A 21,245-nucleotide genomic window follows, 5' to 3' on the forward strand; every position below is an offset into this window, starting at 1 on the left:
ACCATATTTCCGCAAGATGTCTCCTAGAGGCAAAATATGAATACAAAACAACAAAGGCCCCAAGATTGAACCCTGTGGAACTCCCCAGGGAAGATGGAAAAAAATCAGATGAAAAACCACCCAGCTGAACACATACCATTCTATCAGAAAGGTAAGACCTAAACCAATCTATCGCTGAACTAGTGATTCCCACATAATGTTCAAGACGGTGCAAAAGCACCTCATGAGGTGCAAAAGCACCTCATGATCAACTGTATCAAAAGCAGCCGTTAAATCCAACAGCAGTAATAATACAGATTTTCCTCCATCAGTTGCAAGAAAAATATCATTCATAACTTTCAACAGAGCTGTCTCAGTACTATGTAATGGTTTAAAACCAGATTGAAAATTCTCTAAAAAATTATTTTTATCCAAAAAATCCAACAATTGGCCATAGACACATCTCTCCATCACCTTACTCAAAAAAGGTAACTTAGAAATTGGCCTATAATTAGCCAATACAGACGCATCAAGGCCTGATTTTTTCAATAGTGGATGTATAACCCCCCTTTTAAAATCATTGGGCACTACACCAGAAAGTAAACTCGTGTTAATTATTGTCAACACAACTGGTGCCACTGTTGAAGATACATCCTTATAAACAAACAATGGTAAAACATCATCAGGGGAACCACTAGGCTTAGCCTCATTTATCATTTTAACTAAATCTGGCAATAATATTGGAATAAAAGTACATAATTTCTTTGAAACAGGAATCAGTGGACCCTGTAAAGAAACCATAGGCACAGTCATTCTTAAATTAGCAACCTTATCCATAAAATATTTAAGAAAATCATTACAAATTGTAGTTGAAGCCTGAACTGGGAAATAATCTTGAGCATTTAAAACAGAATCAATTACATCATACAAAATCCTAGGGTTATGAGAATTTTCAGAGACAAGATTAGAATAATATATATTTTTTGCAGATTTTACAGTATTCTGATAAACCTTCCAACTTTCCCTCAAAGCAATTAAATATACAGAAAGCTTATTCTTTTTCCACTGCCTTTCACATCTTCTACATTCTCTCCTTGCAGCTCGAGTAATATCCGTTACCCACGGATTTCTTAATGAATTTTTCTTTTTCAAACGCAGAGGGGCAATAATATCCAAAATATCCCTACAGGTCTCATTAAAACAGCTTAAAAATCCATTCAATGTAGACCATTCTGAAAACTGAAACATAGCTTCTTTAAATAATAAAGAAAACCTTTCAAGAACATCATAATTAAAAAAACGTCTGAATCTAACTGAAACAGAGTGATTTTCTACACTAGAATACAACTTAACATCAAATACAATAGGTTTGTGATCAGAAAATACAGCATCATGTATGCAAAGATTTTCCACAACAAGCCCAGATGATAATACCAGATCCAACATGTGACCACATTCATGAGTGGCCCCATCAACACACTGATTTAAATTAAAACAATTTAACAGATCACAAAAATCTGAAACAAGTGGCTTATCTGGACAACAAACATGAATATTATAATCCCCAAGTAAAATAATCTGATCATAACGTAAAACATACTCAGACAAAAATTCAGAAAATTCAGATATAAAAACCTTATTATAACTTGGAGGTCTATAAACCACTGCACAAAGAAGTGGACTTAAATGACCCAGTTCAAATAAGCATAATTCAAAACTACTATAAGTAGTTACAGGATATAGTTGTTTTATTAACAAGTTTGTTTTACAAATATTTGCCAGCCCACCGCCACGTCTTAAAACTCTAGGCACACTAATAAGCACACAGTCCACAGGCACCAGTTCATTCATAGCGCTCCATTCACAAGATGAAATCCAAGTCTCAGTTATGCAAAGTAAATCCAACGTACGTTGCATAAAAAATTCTTTTAAAACAAATGTCTTGTTAGCCACTGACCTGGCATTCACCAGTCCCCACTTTAAAGTTGACACAGCTCCTACAGCAGGCAATGCTTTAGCTACCGGTTTCAAGTTCCTCAAATTCACTCCTCTCAAACAGCAGCGTCGATACCGTGGAAAAAAACACAATCCCCCATCGAGGAACCAACAACAGGGATACTCCACGAAGCTATAGAATTCCACATCTGCCCAGACACCAAAGACCCAGGAAGCAGCCTTCGCTTAACTCCCAGAACGCCAGAGAAGGAAGCCACCAGCAACTTCAATTTGACCAACCGTCCTTCACGGCAGCCCCACTTCCTACGCTTCCTCAGCCTCCCACCAACAGAATACAACGGCGGGAAAGTCAAACAGAACTCTGGCAATGGATCCAAAACAGGGGAAGACACGCTCCGATAAACACTTCCCCCAAACGGCAGCAATCTCGCAGCGACACCCATATCAATCAACGAACGTCGATCATAAGTAGTTTTCAAATCCACACACTGCCAAACACATGCAAAAAGCAGCAAGCACATAAAAACTGTCAGAGCTATCAGACGGCAAGCCGAACACACTGGTGCCATCTTAAAATGATATCGGTTTACAGGAGATGATGGACAGTGGTATACTGAAACAAGAAATTTATGATTTTTGTTATATTGAAAAAGCTGTTATACCAAATATGTTTTGGTACTCCTAAAATTTGTGATGACATCAGTGATATTCCTTTTATACATATGACTTTTTTATTTATTTTTTATCATTTGTTGACCAGGTTAGTCCCAGTAGTCTAGTAGCCAACTTTCAGGGGAGGCCCAAGGTGGTTTTTACACTATCAGAGGTAATTTGGCCATGGCATTGGGAAACTTATCTTTTCAATAGGTTCTGTAGGATCATTTATATCGACCTGAACCGCCACCAACTCATGCAGCTGGGGTTTTGGCTTAGCATCTTATCTGAAGGATGACACACTCAGGAGTGCAGAACAACTCTATGCTGATTGCAGTGCCAGCAATCCATCTGTCTGGTGTGGAAATAAAACCCATGACCTTCCAAACCAAAGGAGAGTGCGCTACTGCTAAGTGTTCAAAAACAGAGCCTGTAGCTATGTTTTTAGAAATCACAGTCTTTAACAACTTTTGTGCAATATTTTTTTTGCGTCTTTTGCCTTTTCCAGGTTAGGGATCACCACAGTGGAACTCTGGTCCGCTAATGATTGGCAGTAGATTTTTACATGCTGGCTTGCTGGGCCTAATGCACAACCTTCAAAGAAGGAACACCCATTCACGCATGTCGCCACACAGAAGACGCTCTAACTGAGAATCGAACGGGCAATGTCTAACTGTGAGGCGACAACGCTACCGCAGCACCACCACCGCAGTCAACTTTTGGACAATATACCCTTGTATATTAAGGATTCATTTGACTTTTTATTTAAATTAAGTACTCATACAATGATGAAGCAGTTTTAGTTATATTAGAGCTAAAATCACTGTAATAGGATATTCCTCAGTTAGAATATGCAGAACAGGTTTCTATTTACAGATAGGAATGCATGGTTATATGACTCCATTTTAAAGTTGTTAGTGTACTTATTGTGTTTTGTTTTAGATAATAGCTATGTTATATTTTTTCATAATTGTGTTAGACAAGTAGCTGGAGTTGCTGTGGTAAACGTAAGGAGAATTTAGTTTTATATATTTTATTGATGATATTTTTATTTTGTGGTAGTGTAATATTAGTAAATATGTTGATGATATTAATAATAGAGCTCAGTATTTATTATTTAAGATGAATCATAATGAAGTATCCATTTGTTTGCTACATGTTTGTAAATAGAAAGATATGATATAAGAGAGGTTAGGTTCAAGACTGTCCAGAAAGGACAGTTAAAATAATAATATATATATATATATATATATATATATATATATATATATATATATATATATATATATACATATATATGGATTATTGGACTTACTAGTGATGATAGTTATTTTCAATTTAGTCTGCAAGGGTTGCTGGAAATGTTTAAAGTAAGGGAATATATTACATCTCAAATAGGCAATAAAGTTAAAGAAGGGAGAAAATATATTAATAGCTCTCTATCTCTACAGATATATGCCTGTTTTGGGAATAACAGAAGTTTATGGTTTCATTGGTTCCTAGGTCTTTACTAGGCGAATGACCACAAGGGCCTTTTTTAAGCCTAGCCATGCATCCCAAATCTCTGACAAGTTTTAATACCCTTAATAAATGTAAGCATGGGCCTGGAAAAAGAACCATTTACAGGTTACCTCTATCCATTAGAGACATAGGTGCTATGCCAGGGATGAATTTCTGGTTTCCCATCCAATTGTCCAATTTGCACTTAAATTGGGTTAGGGAGGAACTCTGCTTCACATGAATGGGGAGCTTGTTCCATAGACAGGGCAGTCTCTGGAATACATACCTATCTCTCCAGCAGGTCCTATTTATATCACAGACAAGGTTAAAGTCTTTAGAATGGATAATTCTGGTGCTGTTTATTTTGTGGATATGCAGAAGGTCCATCAGAGTAGGATCTGACAATGCCCTGTATGCAAGGCATAGATCTCCCCTCAAAAGCCTGTAGGAGACAGAATACAGAGATGGGGTCTTGAGGCAGTCTGCATAGGACATATTACTTATGCCCTATATTCTTTTAGTGAGGAACCTCTGTGGACATTCCAATTCTTGGATATGCCTGGTTAGCTGCATACCAAAGGGGGCATTGTATTCAATGATAGGTCTGATGAATGTCAAATACAGTGAAACAATTACTTCCTTGGACTTAGATGCCATACCTTTGTTTATAAGTTGCGCAACATAGAATGAGTTCCTCACCACTGTAGACACGTGATAATCAAAGGCTAGATTACTATCTATGTGTGTCCCTAGGTCCCTGACTACTGGGTCAGCTCTAAGGGGTGTGTTGTCATTAAGATAGTTAACAGGGATGGATGACTTCTCAAAGGATACTATTATGTATTTCTTGGCATTTAGTTTTAGTCCATGGCTCTGACAGCAGTTGTTTGTCTGTGTCAGCCCCTCCTGGAGAACATTCGTGTCAGTGTGAGACTCAATGACAGCTCCTAATTTGCAATCATCTGCAAATTTAGTCAGTCAGAGACCACTGACATTGACCTTGCCTTCTGACAAGTAAATGCCAAAAAGGAGCAGTCCAAGGAGTGATCCCTGAGGGATTCTGCTAGTGACTGGCATCTTTGTAGAGGTGGACTCCCCAATTCTAACTTCCTGGGTCCTGTCTGTGAGCCAGTTGGCTATCCACTGGGTGGCATACGGGTTTGTACATAACCTCTTGAGTTTGTTAACAATACCCAAGTGTGGTATTGTATCAAATGCTATGATTGCAGGCTACAGTTAAATAGTAATTCCAGAGGCCCTGATAGGTCATGTTTCATGCTATTAAGAAGACATCCAGGGATATTGTCTGGGCCCACTGATGCAGTGTTCTTGGTCTTAGAGAGAACATTATGGACCTGTTTCCTAGTGATAGTAGGGGGAGTTATAGTTGATGTTTTTTCCTGAGGGAGGGTTGAGGAGAAGAAAGGGGTAAAGTTGGACTGAATTTATCAGCTAGGAGGTTTGCTATATCATCTGGATCAGTATAGGTGGCTCCATTTACAATGAGCTCTGCACACAATTGTGTATTGCCTTTGAGGTTGTGGACATAGCTAAAGAATGCTTTGTGGATGTCCTTGGCCTGGGATGCCAAACTTACCTCAAATTTGGCTTTGGTAGACTTTATTTATCCTCTGAGTTGATTGTTTAGTTTGATGAGAATGCTTTTTTCCTGTTGGGTGCTGTATCTCCTAATTTTTGCCATGATTTTCTTCCTCCTGTTATACAGCTGATTGATTTTGTGATTCCACCAGGGTGGCTTGTTTTTTGAGTTAGTTCTCTACTTGTTCCTGGTGGGTAGAGCTGCCTATATGCAGCTATTAACATGCTTGTACAGAGTTTCTGTGAACAGTTCTGCACAGGCAAAAGTGTTTTCAGGGTTTATGGGGGCTTGACATTTTGCCAGGTTCTCACTTAATAGCAGGAGGTTAGCCTTAGAATAGTTCCTGAATATTCCAGGTTTAGCTGGGGGGTCCAGGTTTTATTTTTACTTCAAAGGAGACCATTTTGTGGTCTGACCTTACCAGCGAAGGCATTACAGTAGGGGGTGTGCAGCAGTCTCCTATATTAGTGAGGACCAAATCCAGTATGGTTGCACCCCTGGTTGGTGTATTAACTATCTAGTCCAGGGAGTTTGTGTTTACAAAATCCAGGAATCTCTGTGCATGTATGTTTGGTGTCATATAGGATTCCCAGTTTTTAGTGGGGTAATTAAATTCACCCATGAATATGGTATCGGGTTGGATGGTTACTGTTTCTAATAAGTTTAAATACATAGTATGGGTTTTCTGGGCTATAGAGGGGGACCTATAGCTTGCAAGGAAGTGGTATTGGATTTTACCTATGGAGATCTGAACATGGAACAGCTCAAGTGCATTGTCCTGTTTGACCAGTCTTAAAGTATATTTATTTTTGATGTAAATAAAGACACCTCCACCTTTAGTCCCTGCCTGTGAAGTAGCTGGCCTAAACGTGTGGAAGTCATTATAACCTTACACTGTTGGTGTGCTTTCTGCAGCTTTAAACCATGTCTCAGTGACTGCACAGACATCAGCATTCTTTAGGGTAAAGAGAGATTCTAGGCCGTGGAGTTTTTTACTTGTTTAGACTCCTAGCATTGAGAAGTAATTCCTTTAGATTTTCTTGGTTTTAATTTGCTATGTCAGAAGTACTTTCATTTTGGCATTACCTGAAAAAGGCACTGTGGGGGAAAACAATGTTTTAGCTAATATTCGAAAGCCTAGAGAGGAGAGGTGCAGACCATCCCTGGCAAAGCAGTGTGGACTGTTGACCATCTTTTTCCATGCTGACAAATATTGCTCCCCCTTAGAATGACACCAGAAACTAAGCCAGTTATTAAAGTTAATAATCTTTTGTTTGTATTGTAGCATCATCCTTGGAGAAGGTAAAATGCTGCTCAAAGCTAGGCTCATACCAGCCTGAGACACATATTCTGAGAGATCCATGATATCTCTCTTCATATAGTTTAGGAAGGTATGTCTCAGGTAATTTACTCCCACATCGACTATGACCGAGTCATGTTGGTAACTGTGGTCCAGTGACGTGAGTACATTAGTCATGTTATGGATCCTATCCCCTGATAAGCAACTGACCATAACTTTATCCTTACTCAGCCTGGTGAGAGGGACATTAGTGTGTCTCAAGGCATCTCCAATGACTAGAATGTTGGACTGTGTGTTGACTTGCTTTATGGGCTTAGAGGTAGAGGCTCCTTGAGATGTAGCTCTTTGTGTTGATGTGGGTGTTGTTTTGAAAGAGTGCATTTGGGGCTGCTGAGGTTATTTGTTATGTGTACTTCATCTAGGAGGTCCTTATGATTTAGGAAGGTTACATGTAAGTGCCTCAGCATATATGGGTCAATATGTCTGATTTAAATTTTGCATAATGGGTGCAGCATGTGTACTACTGACAACCATAAGGAGTACTTTTATGTGAGATCTTTGCCTCCAGTGACAACGTGTAAATAAATCTCTCGTATACCTTATCAGTTTTTTTGAGAATTAACTGGTTGTCAGTAAACATGAGGCAATTTCTACGTTGCCTCAGGGTGCTCATATCCACCAAGTCAGTAATGGAGATAGTAGGAAAGTTCATAACAATGGCAACAGACCCTTTTTTATTGATCAGACAGTTGGGAGTGTGAATATCAATCACTGTCAGGAGTATCCATTTTGCAACTGTATGGGCAGTGCTTGTCACTGCAAACTAGTTGTCCTGTATGCAACTAGGTACTGCAGAAATTTCAGTTGTGCTTTTACCAGAAAAATGTCACTCAAGGTGTCTGAGTGTGTACAGAGCACTGCCAAACACTTGAGGGGAAATTAATACGTAGCCCTAGATAAGGATGACGTATTTAGGCAGATATTCTGAAGTTAGAAACAAATCAAACAATACTTACTGAAAACAAAGAAATAGCTTGTCAACAAATGATGAAAAGAGGGGAGTCGCATGACTGGTTACTGCCCGGCTACTACTAATGCTGGTCTCACCACAGCTTCACTCTGTTGGGATACAAGGCTGCTTTGATTCTTCTCTCACCAGAAGCAAAATGTTAGCACCGATCCCAAGAAGAGAAGCAGGCCACAACCTGTTTAGTGATCCACAGTCTTGTCCCAGATGATGCAAGGGTCTGCAGGCTTGTAGCCTTTCTCTGGTAGATGCCTCAAACAGCAACCAGTCTAAACAGGTATGTTAAGCACAGACACACACTCTCCAACCAGAAACAGTCAGGAATCAATGCACTCTGCTCCTTCTCACACCAGGATTGGAATATAAGAACATATTCTAAGCTGCCATCTATTAAACAGTTATTAGGCTTCCTGGTGATCAGTAGTCTCAAGGAAATAATGTCCCTATACTCCTCTCACCAGGAGAAAACAGAAGCACTAATCCCAAGATGACTACTGAGAGTCAGAATGTGGGCTCTCCAATAACTGGTGGTCTTGCAATAGATGCTTAAAAGTAAGATGGAAAAAAAAGTGTTTTTAAAAATTTGAAAGTGATTTTAGAGAAACATTTACCAAGAATGGTAGTAGATTTTAGTGTAGATGCAACCATGATTAAAAAAAAATTGTTAACAAACATTGGAAGATATTACAAAACAATGAAGGATTAGCAGCTATAATGAATTAGTGCATGTTGTTTTATAAGAATTGTAGGAATAAAAGGATGTGTAAGTGGTGCAGGTGTGTAATAAATACTCCATATTGTTTGCATCCAGTCACTGGTAGGGTGACTTGGCATTCTTCTGTCATATACTACACTAATACTCTGTGGCAGTTGGCTGCAGCCACTCTGATTCTAGCTTTAATGTCCTCATTTAGACTTCCCTTCTCCTCTACCACCCCTCCCAGATACTTGAAGCTGTTAACCTGTTCAACTATTTTCCTTTCTATCTCACTTATCACCTTCTTCTGAGCTCCACCATTTGCTGCCATTACAACTGTCTGATCTGTAAACAGTTCCATCCATGTGCCTTCAGTTTTGCACTCCATTCCCTTATCCTTTACAGAAGTTCTTTTTCAGAGTCTGCTTTAAATTCCACATCAACTGCATAAAGCAACTTTGTTGATATGTCCCCTCTGACCTGTTTGCTAATGTAGTCCATCACCAATATGAACACCATTGGGCTCAAAGCTGAACCATGGTCCACACCCACTCCCACTGGGGACCCCTAAGTAAGACCAAACTCTTTTTGCACTTCAGTCATTGGGTCATTGTACATAGCTTGCACTAACTAATTCTACCAGTGTTTCTGTGACTTTGAACTACGACATGACTTCCCAAATCAGCTTTCTTTGGACCTTGTCATATGCTTTTTCCCTGTCTAGGAATGCCAAGTTGGTCTCTTTCCTCATTTCTAGCCTCTTCTGAATTATCTGTCTCACTGCAAATATCACATCACTTGTGCTACATCCTTTGTTTTTAACATAATCCAAACTGCCCATCTCCCATCTTAATTTCTACTACTCTGCATAGTTGTTTTACAATCACTCTCTCCAGAACTTCCATGCACTGTGACAGGAGTCTGACTTGCCTGTACTGTGCACAGTTGTTAATGTCCCATTTGTTCTTGAACACTGGCAATAATATGCTTATTCTCCAGTCATCAGGGATATGCCTTTCTCTCCACACTGTTATGAGTACCCTCAGGAGCCATTTCTTTGCTATCTTACCCAGCATCTTTATCATATCTGCTGTGATCTCATTTGATCTTGCTCCTTTCCCTGAATTTATTTTTCTTGGGGCCTTTCTTACTTCTTCTAGGGTGGGCTCCTCCTTTTCTCTCAAGATAGGCTGTGTCCGAGGCAGTACAGCTTCTATGAGGTTTTCTTCATTCAGAAGCTTTTGTAACTACTCGTTCCATCTGCCTTTTATTTCCTGAGGACTGGTGAGCAGAATGTTGCTGACACCCCTTATGAAGGGTACATGACTATTTTCTTTATCTTTCTGTCTTTGCATTGCAACCTGGTATAGTTTTTGTGGGACTTACTTTCCAGAAGGTGGTAGAGTGTCTCTGATGCCCTGTTTTTTGCTATTGCAACTTCTTTCTTACCTTCTTTGTTAGCTGTCTTTTCTATCTCTTTATTTTCTTGCACTCCTTTATTTTTATGATTTCCTGAACTTCTGTATTCCACCACCAGCTTTCCATACGTACCTTATTTACATACCCGTTCCTGCCACATATCTATTCTGTAGTCCTCACACATGCTGTTTTGAGGTGCTGCCATTCTTCTTCAGCTCCACCTATTTCTTCTTCTTCTTGAAGTGCTACAGCCCTGAGTATTCCCTGAACTGCTGTGCTTTCTCTCCAGTCAACTTCCAGGTCTTCACCCTGGTTTCTATTGACCTTAGAGCCTTCATTGACCACTGCTTGTAGCTGATTGTGGTAATCACTGGTATGTGCTGCAGGCTGACTGTTTCACTGGGGATGACTTTGCAATGGCTGATTCTACCCTAGTGCCCTTTCCTTACTCAGAGGAAGTCTACCTGAGTTGCATGCTGGCCACTCTTGTATGTGATCTTGTGACTTCTTCTGAGCCATGTGTTGGCCACTATCAAGCAATTTATTTATTTTTACTTTATTTATTTGTCATTTGTTTACTGGGAAAGTCTGACATTTTCAGCAGAGACCCAGGGAGAAAAGCTCCAAAATACATAGTTAAATTAATAAACTATATAAAATTATCACATGAAGTACAACAGCAAATAGTAGAACTGACAAAGAGGATAAACAAAGTCATATCAGAAAAACATAGTCAATATTGAACAAGAGACATAGGATATTAAACATCTAGTAAAATACAATCAGTCATGATAACCAATAGTAAAGATGTTAAGCATTTTAAATATGAGAAAAAGACTAAGAGAATGGAAAGAGGTTTTGCAGTGGGGGTAGATTAGCAAATGGTGTTGAGGAAGGGAGCTATCAGAGAAGTAACTGGTACTTTAGCTAATAAGAGAAGTGAGGAAAGGAAAGGGGGAAAAGCAAGGGAAAGACAAAGAAGAAGGAAGAGAAGGAAACGAGGGGAGAGAAACGAAGAGAAGGAAGAAATAACAGGTAGTGTCAGCCAGGTGTATGACATACAGAGTAAGGAGTTAAGGAGAAATCTCTTTAGAGATTGTTTGAATATGTCACTACATGACATTGCTCTAGTATCTGTAGGAATACTGTTCCAGACCTTGGCTACTGACTAAGAATATAGGCAGTGACTGATAGACTTTTTCGGTTTATTGATTTCAAGGAGGTGTTTCTCAGATGAGTGAAGAAAGCAGTTAGGGAGGTAATAGATAATAATGGTGCTGGGTTGTTGGGTCCATGTGCCATACAGAAGTCTAGAATGGCTTATTCTTATTTATTCCAGTTGCCCCACCCATGTGAATCCAGGCAGTCCTCATATCCTGTTCTATCTGTCCTGATATGTGCTTTCAAGTCACACATTATTAAAGTGAACTCATGTTGTCCTGCTTTATCTAGTAGGGTATACAACTCTGTCTGAATGTACTCATTTTGCTCACTATCACAATGCTGCTGTAGGACATAAGCTGGCATGTGATTGCCATGAGTCTGTTACTAATTCTAATGACATCTCTCACTTTCTTCTGAAGCCTCTTTCTCACCACAATTCCACACCATTTCTAGCCTGTCCTCCTCATAAGTAGCAGACTCTGGATATCAAGCCAAGTGGCTTTGCTGCACTGACTTTCGATCTTGTCCCCTGGATATATAGGCTATCCAGCTTCCTCCCTACCATAATGTCATCCACTTCCAAGCTGCATCCTGTCAGTGAACCTGCACTGAGTGTTCTTAGTTCATGTTTAGCAGGTTGATGGTTTTATATCCAGGTTTGCTCAACAGAGGTATCCCAGGTAACCCAAGTTGGACAACTGGACAGCAGCCATCCAGTAACTTATTGACCCAGAACTGCTGAGCTTTTATGGTGGGCACACACTGGCCAGTAGGGGCACATATACCCCTCCCACCATTAGCATGGATCCCTGGCATAGGTCAGAGTAGTCCGGGTCCTCAACCCACTTATCACCAGCAAATACCCATGCCCATTTAGCAACATCATTCAACACAATGGAATCACCTAGAGCCAATGAGATTAACAAAAGTTATGTACTTAGCATAATTCTAAATCTTCATGATCCATGTCCATTTGTCTCAATGTCAGAACTGGTACGGTACAGGGAGCTGATGATCTGCACCTTGGAGATGCTCCCAGTCTCTATAATGTCCCTTTTTGTTCCCATATTACACCACCACACCTTCTGATTTTTCCCATTTTTGATATGTTAGCTTTTTGTTGGTGACTCTTGGTAGTAATATGCCATTTTTTGGCTGGGATTATTTGCCTTCCTTCTTATACCAGCTAGGATTCCAATTTAGTCACTGGCATTGTATTTGGATTAGTGGTGTTTCACTTATAGGGGTTGGAACACCTCGACTCTTCAGTACTGTTCTGTACTCAGTATGAGGTTACCCTGTAATAGCAGATGTCTTTGATGTGGTCAGTGTAAGGAAACAGTTACCAAATGACTAATAAAGTTAGCATGTATCAGAGACATTAAGGAGATAGTAAAATTCACCTCTCATAGTGTTGCATGGCTAGGCTTATAAAGGCCCCACTGCTTGTTAGCCTAGTATACAGCTATAAACTTAAAGGCTCTGTATCAATGATAGATCATCAGAGAAAGTATCCAAAAACAGGGTAATGGATTATTGCAAAATGAGATGTCCTATTTTTTACAGGACAATAAAATATGAAAAACATTTGTTTTATTTTATGACATTGCAAGTCACATACTATGATTCGTGAAAAAACTGCTTCAAAAGTAGCCGTCAAGAATAATTAAGGGCATAGCTCTGTAATCTGCTCTAAGCTACAAGGCACGGTAGAAACTCGTCGTTCATAATAATGGAACTCTACCATATAGCCAATGCTGTCAATGTATATAAGTATGTATGTATGTATCTGTCTATCTCTCTACAATATATATACTTACCAGGATTAAGGATAGATTTCATTTCCTTCCATACACTATATTGCAGGGGACCTTTGTACACCCCAGTTGTCAGACTGAGGTCCACAATACTTTGTCTGTCACCCTTTGCCTTGTCTGCTTTCAGTCTGTGAAATAATTTAGAAAGGAAAAAATTAAGTTATCATAACATCTTAGAAGTAATAATATCAAATATCAAAATTCGTTGCACATACCTCTCAGTGAATGACTTGATTTCCTGTATTAAAAAAGTAAATTAAATATTAGAAACTTTTATTGTGGCATTCACTTGCATTAAGAATATAATCTGTAATAAATGTCATCTATTCAAATGCATTATCTCTCTGGTAATTTAAGTGTGCTTACCATCAGCATAGTATCATTACATTCCTGCCCCTTACCCTGAACTTTCTGTTTTTGATTTGTTTTCCTTCATCATAACTTATCTTTACTTTGAAAGTTTGAGTGGATACTTATTCCACTAAGGGAGACTTTAACATCCACCTTTCTAAGACTATGTTGAGTTGGCACATAAACATCACCTAGTGCTACTAGTTTGTAATAAAGGCTATACCATTTACTTTCTGGAGATTTACCTTTAAATTCACCAGTCCACTTATAGTTTACCAAATCAGAATTTATTGCACTATTATCTGTATAACAAAGCTTTTTATTTCCTTACACTTGAGTTTTTTTTATATAAGAAGAAAGCAGGATCTTAAAACTAACCAAAGGGTGCGAGGTGTGTGTGTGTGTGTGGGGGGGGGGGGCAATAACTTCTAGTGAGTCATTTTCTCCTGGGGAACTTTTCACATAAAGAATGATACTAAATATGGGGGAGAATTAACATACTGTCTTGATGACTAAGTACATGACTAATTATCTCAGCCACGTCTTTAACAATAATGTCCATTTATAATTTTCTTGGATAGCTGTGACCTCCAAAAATCAAAATATCTGAGTACATCTGTATTCCAACTCATTTTTTAAATTCCACTCTTATTGTTAATTTCTTTTAACACTGACTACTGTGTTATTTGTACCTGTGCTTTACCTGATTTCTTGTTATCACTTAGTGAAATTTTTTGTGGCTGTAGGACCCTTTCCGGGCTACCAAAATTAGAACTATCTGCATGACAAGGTGGTCAGTGACTACATACCTAAATAAATGTAACCTCCAGGACAATGTTATGAAAATCCATATCACCTCCAGTGACCTCCATTTTTTTATCTTTTGCTTTTACTTCATCCAACCTTATTAGAAGCACCTGGAACCTGGGCAGGACCAGTTAGACTTTCTTCCCCTTCAGACTCTTTATCTGTCTCTTTTATGGTGCACAGTTGGTGTGGAGTCAAGAAGTCATTATTAATCTGATGTTTTAACATACCCTTCCATAAGTTGAAAGACTCCGATATGCATTCATCACAAGTCATACCATCATCAACCCCGACGTGCATATAACCTTCTCCCTCCTGTATTTTTGAACTAAGCACTTTTACTTCAAGTGCCATTGAATTCTAATTAGTTCAAACCACTTTATCAAATATTTGTATTTAATTACAAATTTTTCCCACTTTGCTCAAAAATAGAATACCATTTGTGAAGATATTATAAGTCTTAAATTTCTCCAGACATGGTATTTCTAACAAGTCTTCAATACACAACTTTTCAAAAACTGTACCATTTTGATGTTTGAATTTTAAATAGGAGTCAAAGGTCAGAAAAATATTCCTATCTAGAGTTATTTATTATTATTATTTATTTATTTATATTTATTGACCGGGTTTGTCCGACTGAGCTACAAATGCCCATTTTTAGCGGAGGCCTGAGGAGAAAATCTCCAACAGAAAATAGAAATTTTACATATTGAATACATATAGAAATACATTCATCAGTACCACAGATTACTGCATTACAGTGCCACACATTACATTCATCAGAACCACACATTATTGCATTACAGTGTCATACATTAAACTGTGGCAAGCGAAATACATAGAAATACATTAATCAGAGGGATACATTCATAATTACACATTATATACATAATAGTGCAATAGTTACATAGCTGAAATATTTTACTAGTTATGTTTGTACAGTGATGTACCAAGAGGAGAAGATAAAGTAGTAAGTTTGTTTACTGAAGGGAAGGAAGAGAGAAGAGAAGCAGAAGGTTATAGGGGAGTGTTTACAGGGGATAATTACATTGGCAAGACCATTTTTCATGAAGGTATTTTTTGCAGCAGTTTTGAATTGATTGGGATGTTCAAGGGATCTTATATCTGGTGGTAAGCTATTCCAGGCCTTGGAAGAGTTAAAGCTATAGACTAGGTGATCCATTTTGGTCCTTGGTTTGCAGATTTTTAGTAGGCCTTGTTCAGAACTGCGGAGTAATCTAGTGGGTACGTAATGAGAGATTAGAGATGAGATAGTTGGACAGAAAGAAGGTTTGTAGAGAATGGAATGAATAATCTGAAACTGATTATACCAAAGCAGGTTAGGTAATTCTAGCCAATTTAGTTCTTTCAGTGAGAGACAGTGATGGGACTTGTAAGAATTTTGGGCAGCAAATCTGGCAATCCTGTTATAAGTTGTTTCTAACTTGTTTAGTAGTCCAATGTTGAGGCTGGTGAGAATTTGGGAGCTATAAAGTAAAGTGGGTAAGAGGTAGGCATTTGAAAGGGTTAGTTTTGCTGTTTTGGTAAGATATTTTTTGTTTCTATAGAGATGCCCTAGCTTGAGATGTGTTTTTCGGATACAATTAGTGACATGCAAATCAAAGGTTAGTCTGTCATCAATAGTAACACCTAAAAGTTTTGTACTGGTATCCATCTGTATTTGAGTATTATTTTGTGATAGTATGGAGAAGGAAGACTTTATGTGGTTAAGGTTTTTAGGGAGAAAGAGTAGTAATTTGGTTTTCTTTGGATTAAGGATAAGATGGTTTACAGATAGCCAGTTTTCTATAGAGTTAAAAGAGGACTGTGTGTCTGATTTTAGTTGAATTGGTGATTCAACAATATTGATGAGTGTAGAGTCATCTGCGTATTGTATCAGTGAGGATCCAGGACAGAAAGAGTAGAGAAGGTTGGTAAAGATGTTAAAAATAAGTGGTCCAAGGATGGAGCCTTGTGGAACACCTGTTTTAACAGGAAGAAGAGGGGAGAAAGCTGAGAGCCATTTGACTGATTGGAGTCTATCAGAGAGATAGCTGTTAAACCAAGATATGGTGGATGGAGAGAAGTGTAAGTTTGCTAGTTTAAGGAGAAGGAGTTAATGAGAGACTGTATCAAAGGCTTTAGAGAGGTCAATGAAGAGACAGGAAATAAGTTTGTTACTGTCTCTAGCTAGTGATACAGAGTTTAGGAAAGACAGGAGAGCTGTTGTAGTGCTGCACATGGGACGAAAGCCATGTTGGGTAGGTGTGAGTAGATTTCCTTGCAGAAGGTAGTGTTAGACTTGATTGTGAATACATTTTTCCAGAATTTTGGAGAGTGGTGAGAGTATGGCTATAGGTCTAAAATTTGTTATATTTGTGGAGTTCCTTCTTTTGTGTATTGGAGGGGTGTAAAATTGCTTCCAGATGGAAGGGACTGTGGATTCCATAATAGAGCGGTTTATTAGAATAGAAACTGGGAAAGCAAGAACATCAGCGGCAGCCTGAAGGAATGTGGAGGGAATGTTGTCTATGGATGTAAAGCAAGGTTTTAATTTAGATAGTAGAGTTTTAATATAGTTAGGGGAGACATGTTTGAGGGAGAAGGTAGTGGTAGGGTTACTACTGATGGAAGAGTTTGAGCTATTAGGTCTATTATTGTTGGTGGGATGATTTGCGTTTTGATTTAGTAATTTGGATATTGAGTCTATAAAGTAGTTGTTAAATATGGAAGCACTTTCCTCGTGTTTTGTCAGGATGAGGGTTAGGGCAGGCTTGCGTACCTGGCTTCAGTATTTGATTTACAGAGTGCCAGAACTTTTTAGGGTTGGCTTTAAAGGTAGAAGATGGATTATTATAGAAGTTTTTCTTATCTTTATTTATGTGACTTTTGGTAAGATATCTAACTTCTTTATATTTCTGGAGGTCTGGTTGATGTTTAGTTTTAGTCCAAATTTTCCATGTTCTCTTTTTTTTAGTAGTGCACATGTGTTTACAGTCAGCCATGGGGCTATGTTAGACTTTATGCGGACTGTTCTAAGGGGTGCCACAGAATTTTAAATACTAAGGAAAGTGCAGTTAAAGTGGACAGCTTCATCAAAAGGGAGTAGTTTAAAGGGATTCCAGTTCACTTTTGATAGTAAAGATTTGAGAGTTTCAGAATTAAAGTTTGTTAGTTGTTGGTGTTTGATAAGCCTTTGAGGTTTAGCTTGACGGGATATGCATCTTAGTATTTTTACTGAACAGTGATCACTTAGGGAATGTGGTAGTATTTCAGGGTTATGGTATTTGGAAGGATGAGAGACAAGAATCCAGTCAAGGAGAGATGAGGCTGTATGGGAGTTATTGAAATAAGTGGGATCAGAGATGAGTTGAGTAAAGCCGTAGAGATTAAGGTGTTGTGAGGAGTTTTGAGAGGAGAGAGAGAGCCAGTTAATGTTGACATCCCCAAGAATGATATTTTCATTTGGGATGTGTTGGGTGATATAAGCAAGCATATTTTCCAGTAGGGGGATATTATCACCTGGTGGAATGTAAATTGCTACAATGGTGATAGTGGAATGGCTATTAATATTTAGGTTTACAGATAAAATTTTGGCTGGGAAGAGGCTTGGGATGTAAAAGTAGAGTTAGAAATGGTAAGGTGGTTAGAGTGTAGGATAGCAACATCTCCACCTTTCCTTTTTGGTCAAGCTAGATGGTGTATGCTATAGCCAGAGGGCAAGATCTCTATGTCTTGGTGTTGGGATTGCAATCAGGTTTCAGTCAGAACAAGGATATCAGGATTATGGTGGGAGATCCAATCATGTAGTTCACTTACTTTGTTCAGAATACTCCTAGTGTATACTGAATAGAAGGAAAGATGTTTGTTTGGGAGATTATTGACTTTGGGGTTAAGAGGGCTAGCAGTGGAGTGTGTTGGACCAGGGTTGGGATGAATGTCTCCAGCTAAGAGAATGTTTTTGTGGAGGTAGATGAGTTTGAGCATATTAGCAGTGGGGGTGTAGTATTTGGTTTTATGTTGGTAGGGGTGAGTTAGGTGTTAGGTAAGTGTATTTTTGGTAAGGGAGTATTTAATGAGAAGATGGATGGAAAAATGGCGAAGGCTTGGTGATTATTTATATGGCTACAGCAATTTGAGTTTGTAGGGGAGATATGTTTGGGGGGTAAGTGGATGCTAAGTGATGTGAGTATAAGGAGGAGGAGTAGGAGAGGCAATAATAGGATGGATGTAGTTAGAAATGCATAGATTTTACTCTTGGAGGAGTACATATTGTAGGTGTTTTTAGTTAATAAAATGCACAGGAGTGCAGTTTTTTGGTCTATTAGATAGTGGATAATTGTGTATACCAGCTAGTACCAGTTGGGGGGTGAAGTTAGAATATTTTATATTTTGTTGTAGCAGCAAGTGGGTTGAGGTATAGTCTATTAAGGAGTGAAAGACAGGAGGGGAAGGGTGTATGTTGTAGGAGTTGCAAAGTAGTTAGCTATAAAGGAAATGATATGGGGGTGGGTGGGAATGGATCTATATTATACTCTCGAAGGTTGAAAACTTCAAATCACTATAGATTGAACTTTAGTGATCAAAATCTTAAACCATCGAAACCAAAAAAAAATACTAAATTAAAAAAAAAAACTACACAGTGTGTAGGCAGGGGAGCAAGCCTCCCTGCACCCCCCACATGGGGTCTGCACCCCCACATTCCCCCTACTTAAATATATCAACTCCGGGAATGCACTACATTGAAGTAAATGGAAATCTCCCCCTACAGAGATTTTCCATTTAAACGTTCAATGTATTGTGCTTTCGGTATTCTCATGTTGACAATATCATACTCGATATTGTCAGACTTCGAGATTTTAATATAGACCTGGTGAGAATAGGGGTGTGAGGTGAGCGAAGTGAGCCTGAGTGAAGCGAGGGTGAATGGAGCGGATTGAGCCAAGCCCAGAGGCAAGCACAATCACTAAAACCTCTAACAGAATAAGGCTATGTATTGTTCATAGTAAGAATAAGAGGTTTTGTTGTGTAGTACTATCAGGTAAGAAATAACTTAAAACAGGCTGGGTAAGCAATATCTTAACACAGGCTAATGAGTCCAGCATGTAATAGACATAAGTTTGTTGAAACTAACAGGCAGTCTATTAAGAAATAAGGGGGGAGGGGTTCCTTGCTGCCTTGTTCCTTACAGCATACCAACTTTGCTAGAGAGTACAGGAGATAATGCCTTAAATAAGTATATTGTAAAATGTAAAAACTAAGCCAGCATTCTTTGCAGATAGATAAGGAGACACTGCAAGGTAAGAGAACAGAGCTGTGAGATGAGCAAGTTTCGTTGCAACCGTTTAATGCAGCATGCAGGACCTTTAACAGTATGCTGTCAGTATGGAGATGAAAAAGACAAACGTGGCTGATAGAGAGCAAGCTGAGGGAACACAGTTAAGGAGTCAGCAGCAAGGAAGAAAATAGTTTTTATTCTTTCAACCAAGAGAAAACTTTCCTTAAACAGCTAAGATGACTAAACCATCTATCAGACACAGTTTACAATATCAGAGTCAAAAGTAAAGCAAAGTGATAGGCATTGCAGTGCTTTCTATCAACCCTGTATCACTGGTTTTATTCAGCTCAAATAAAAACATACAGACTGAACTGAAAGAAATTTGCTCTGCACCTCCTGTTCCTCCTGTTCATTGCCCTTGTCACTAAAAGACACATAAATGTCTGCCTTCACTCCTACTCACGTATGCTCACTCCCAGCTTTCCTTAAAAAAAAAAATCAATGAATTTTTTGCCTGCACAGCAATTTATAACACACTTCTCTGCTCATGGCCACTTACTTGTTTGCTGCTATCATTGAAACACTGCACGTAAGCCAATCCAGTTTTTAACGTACTAATAAATATTCCAGTCAGTGGACCTGTTAAGATTTTAGCCAGTATGCTAATTAATTCACCTGACAGGTTGTCAAGTTGTGCTGAACTTTTCCTCTTAACCTTTTCCAGCAACAGATATCATGGGACACACTTTTCATGGTTACATTTAATGATGGTTGTGCCATCAGTTTTCATATTACAAGTATTTATCTCCAAAAAGTGAGTAATAAAGGTTTCTGTAATTTATTTTTTTTCTTTCCAAAATAAGACCAGATTCACCTTTAAAAGGTCTTATATTATCTTTTTTATTATTTACATAGGTTCATAGGTTCTTAGGTTCATACTAGGCTATCTGCCCTAGGGCATTTGTAAACCTAGCCAGAGTGTGTTTGGCTTTCGCCACCCATTTTAAATTAATTTTGCTATGCCCTTTTTCGAGGTTAGTATACTGTGCCTATGTCTAACAATGACACAGAAGTGATACCCGGGGCAAACCTACGATTTCCCATCCACTCATCAAGATTCCTCTTGAAGAGAGTCAATGAGGGACTCTGCCTAACCTGGACTGGGATTTTATTCCAGAGTGAAGGGAGCCTCTGGGTTATGAATCTGTCCCTCCAGCATGTCCTATTTATTTCAGTGCTGAGGTTCAAGTCTCTCCAGCGCATAGCTCGATGGGATTTGGCTTTTCTGAGGTGCAGCATGTCCATTAATTCCAGGTTGGACATGGCTTTATACGTCAGGCACAGATCGCCTCTGAGCAGGCGGTATGCCACTGAGTAGAGCTGGAGTTTCTTTAACCGGGCAGCATATGGCATCTGTTTGAGCCCTTTGAACCTCTTGGTGAGGTACTTTTGGGGACTTTCCAGTTGCTGCAGGTGTCTGGTAAGGTACATCCCAATAGGGGCGTTGTACTCAATTATGGGCCTGATGAGGGATGAGTAAAGAGGCACGATGACCTCCCCTGATCTGGATGTGAATCCCTTCATGATTAGGTGGGCTACATAAAATGTTTTTCTAACCACTTTGGCCACGTGGTTGTCAAATGAGAGATTGCTATCAACTTGAGTCCCCAGGTCCCTAATTACTTCTTCTATACTT

At 38.9% G+C, this 21,245-nt stretch overlaps 1 protein-coding gene across 1 annotated transcript in view; it reads right to left on the reverse strand.

The window, feature by feature from the left end:
* Window positions 1–21,245, reverse strand: part of LOC122813681 (zinc-binding protein A33-like) — a 213,216-nt gene that overhangs the window by 56,928 nt on the left and 135,043 nt on the right. The window contains exons 4-5 of the mRNA XM_044086131.1: window positions 13,329–13,351; window positions 13,117–13,241 (exon numbers count right to left, since the gene is read on the reverse strand). Of these exons, the coding sequence (XP_043942066.1) occupies window positions 13,117–13,241; window positions 13,329–13,351 (148 nt within the window). The remainder of the gene's footprint in view (window positions 1–13,116; window positions 13,242–13,328; window positions 13,352–21,245) is intronic.

The sequence above is a fragment of the Protopterus annectens genome, chromosome 10.part0 (assembly GCF_019279795.1).
Source record: "Protopterus annectens isolate FY-2018-M chromosome 10.part0, PAN1.0, whole genome shotgun sequence".
NCBI classification, from domain to species: Eukaryota; Metazoa; Chordata; order Ceratodontiformes; family Protopteridae; genus Protopterus; species Protopterus annectens.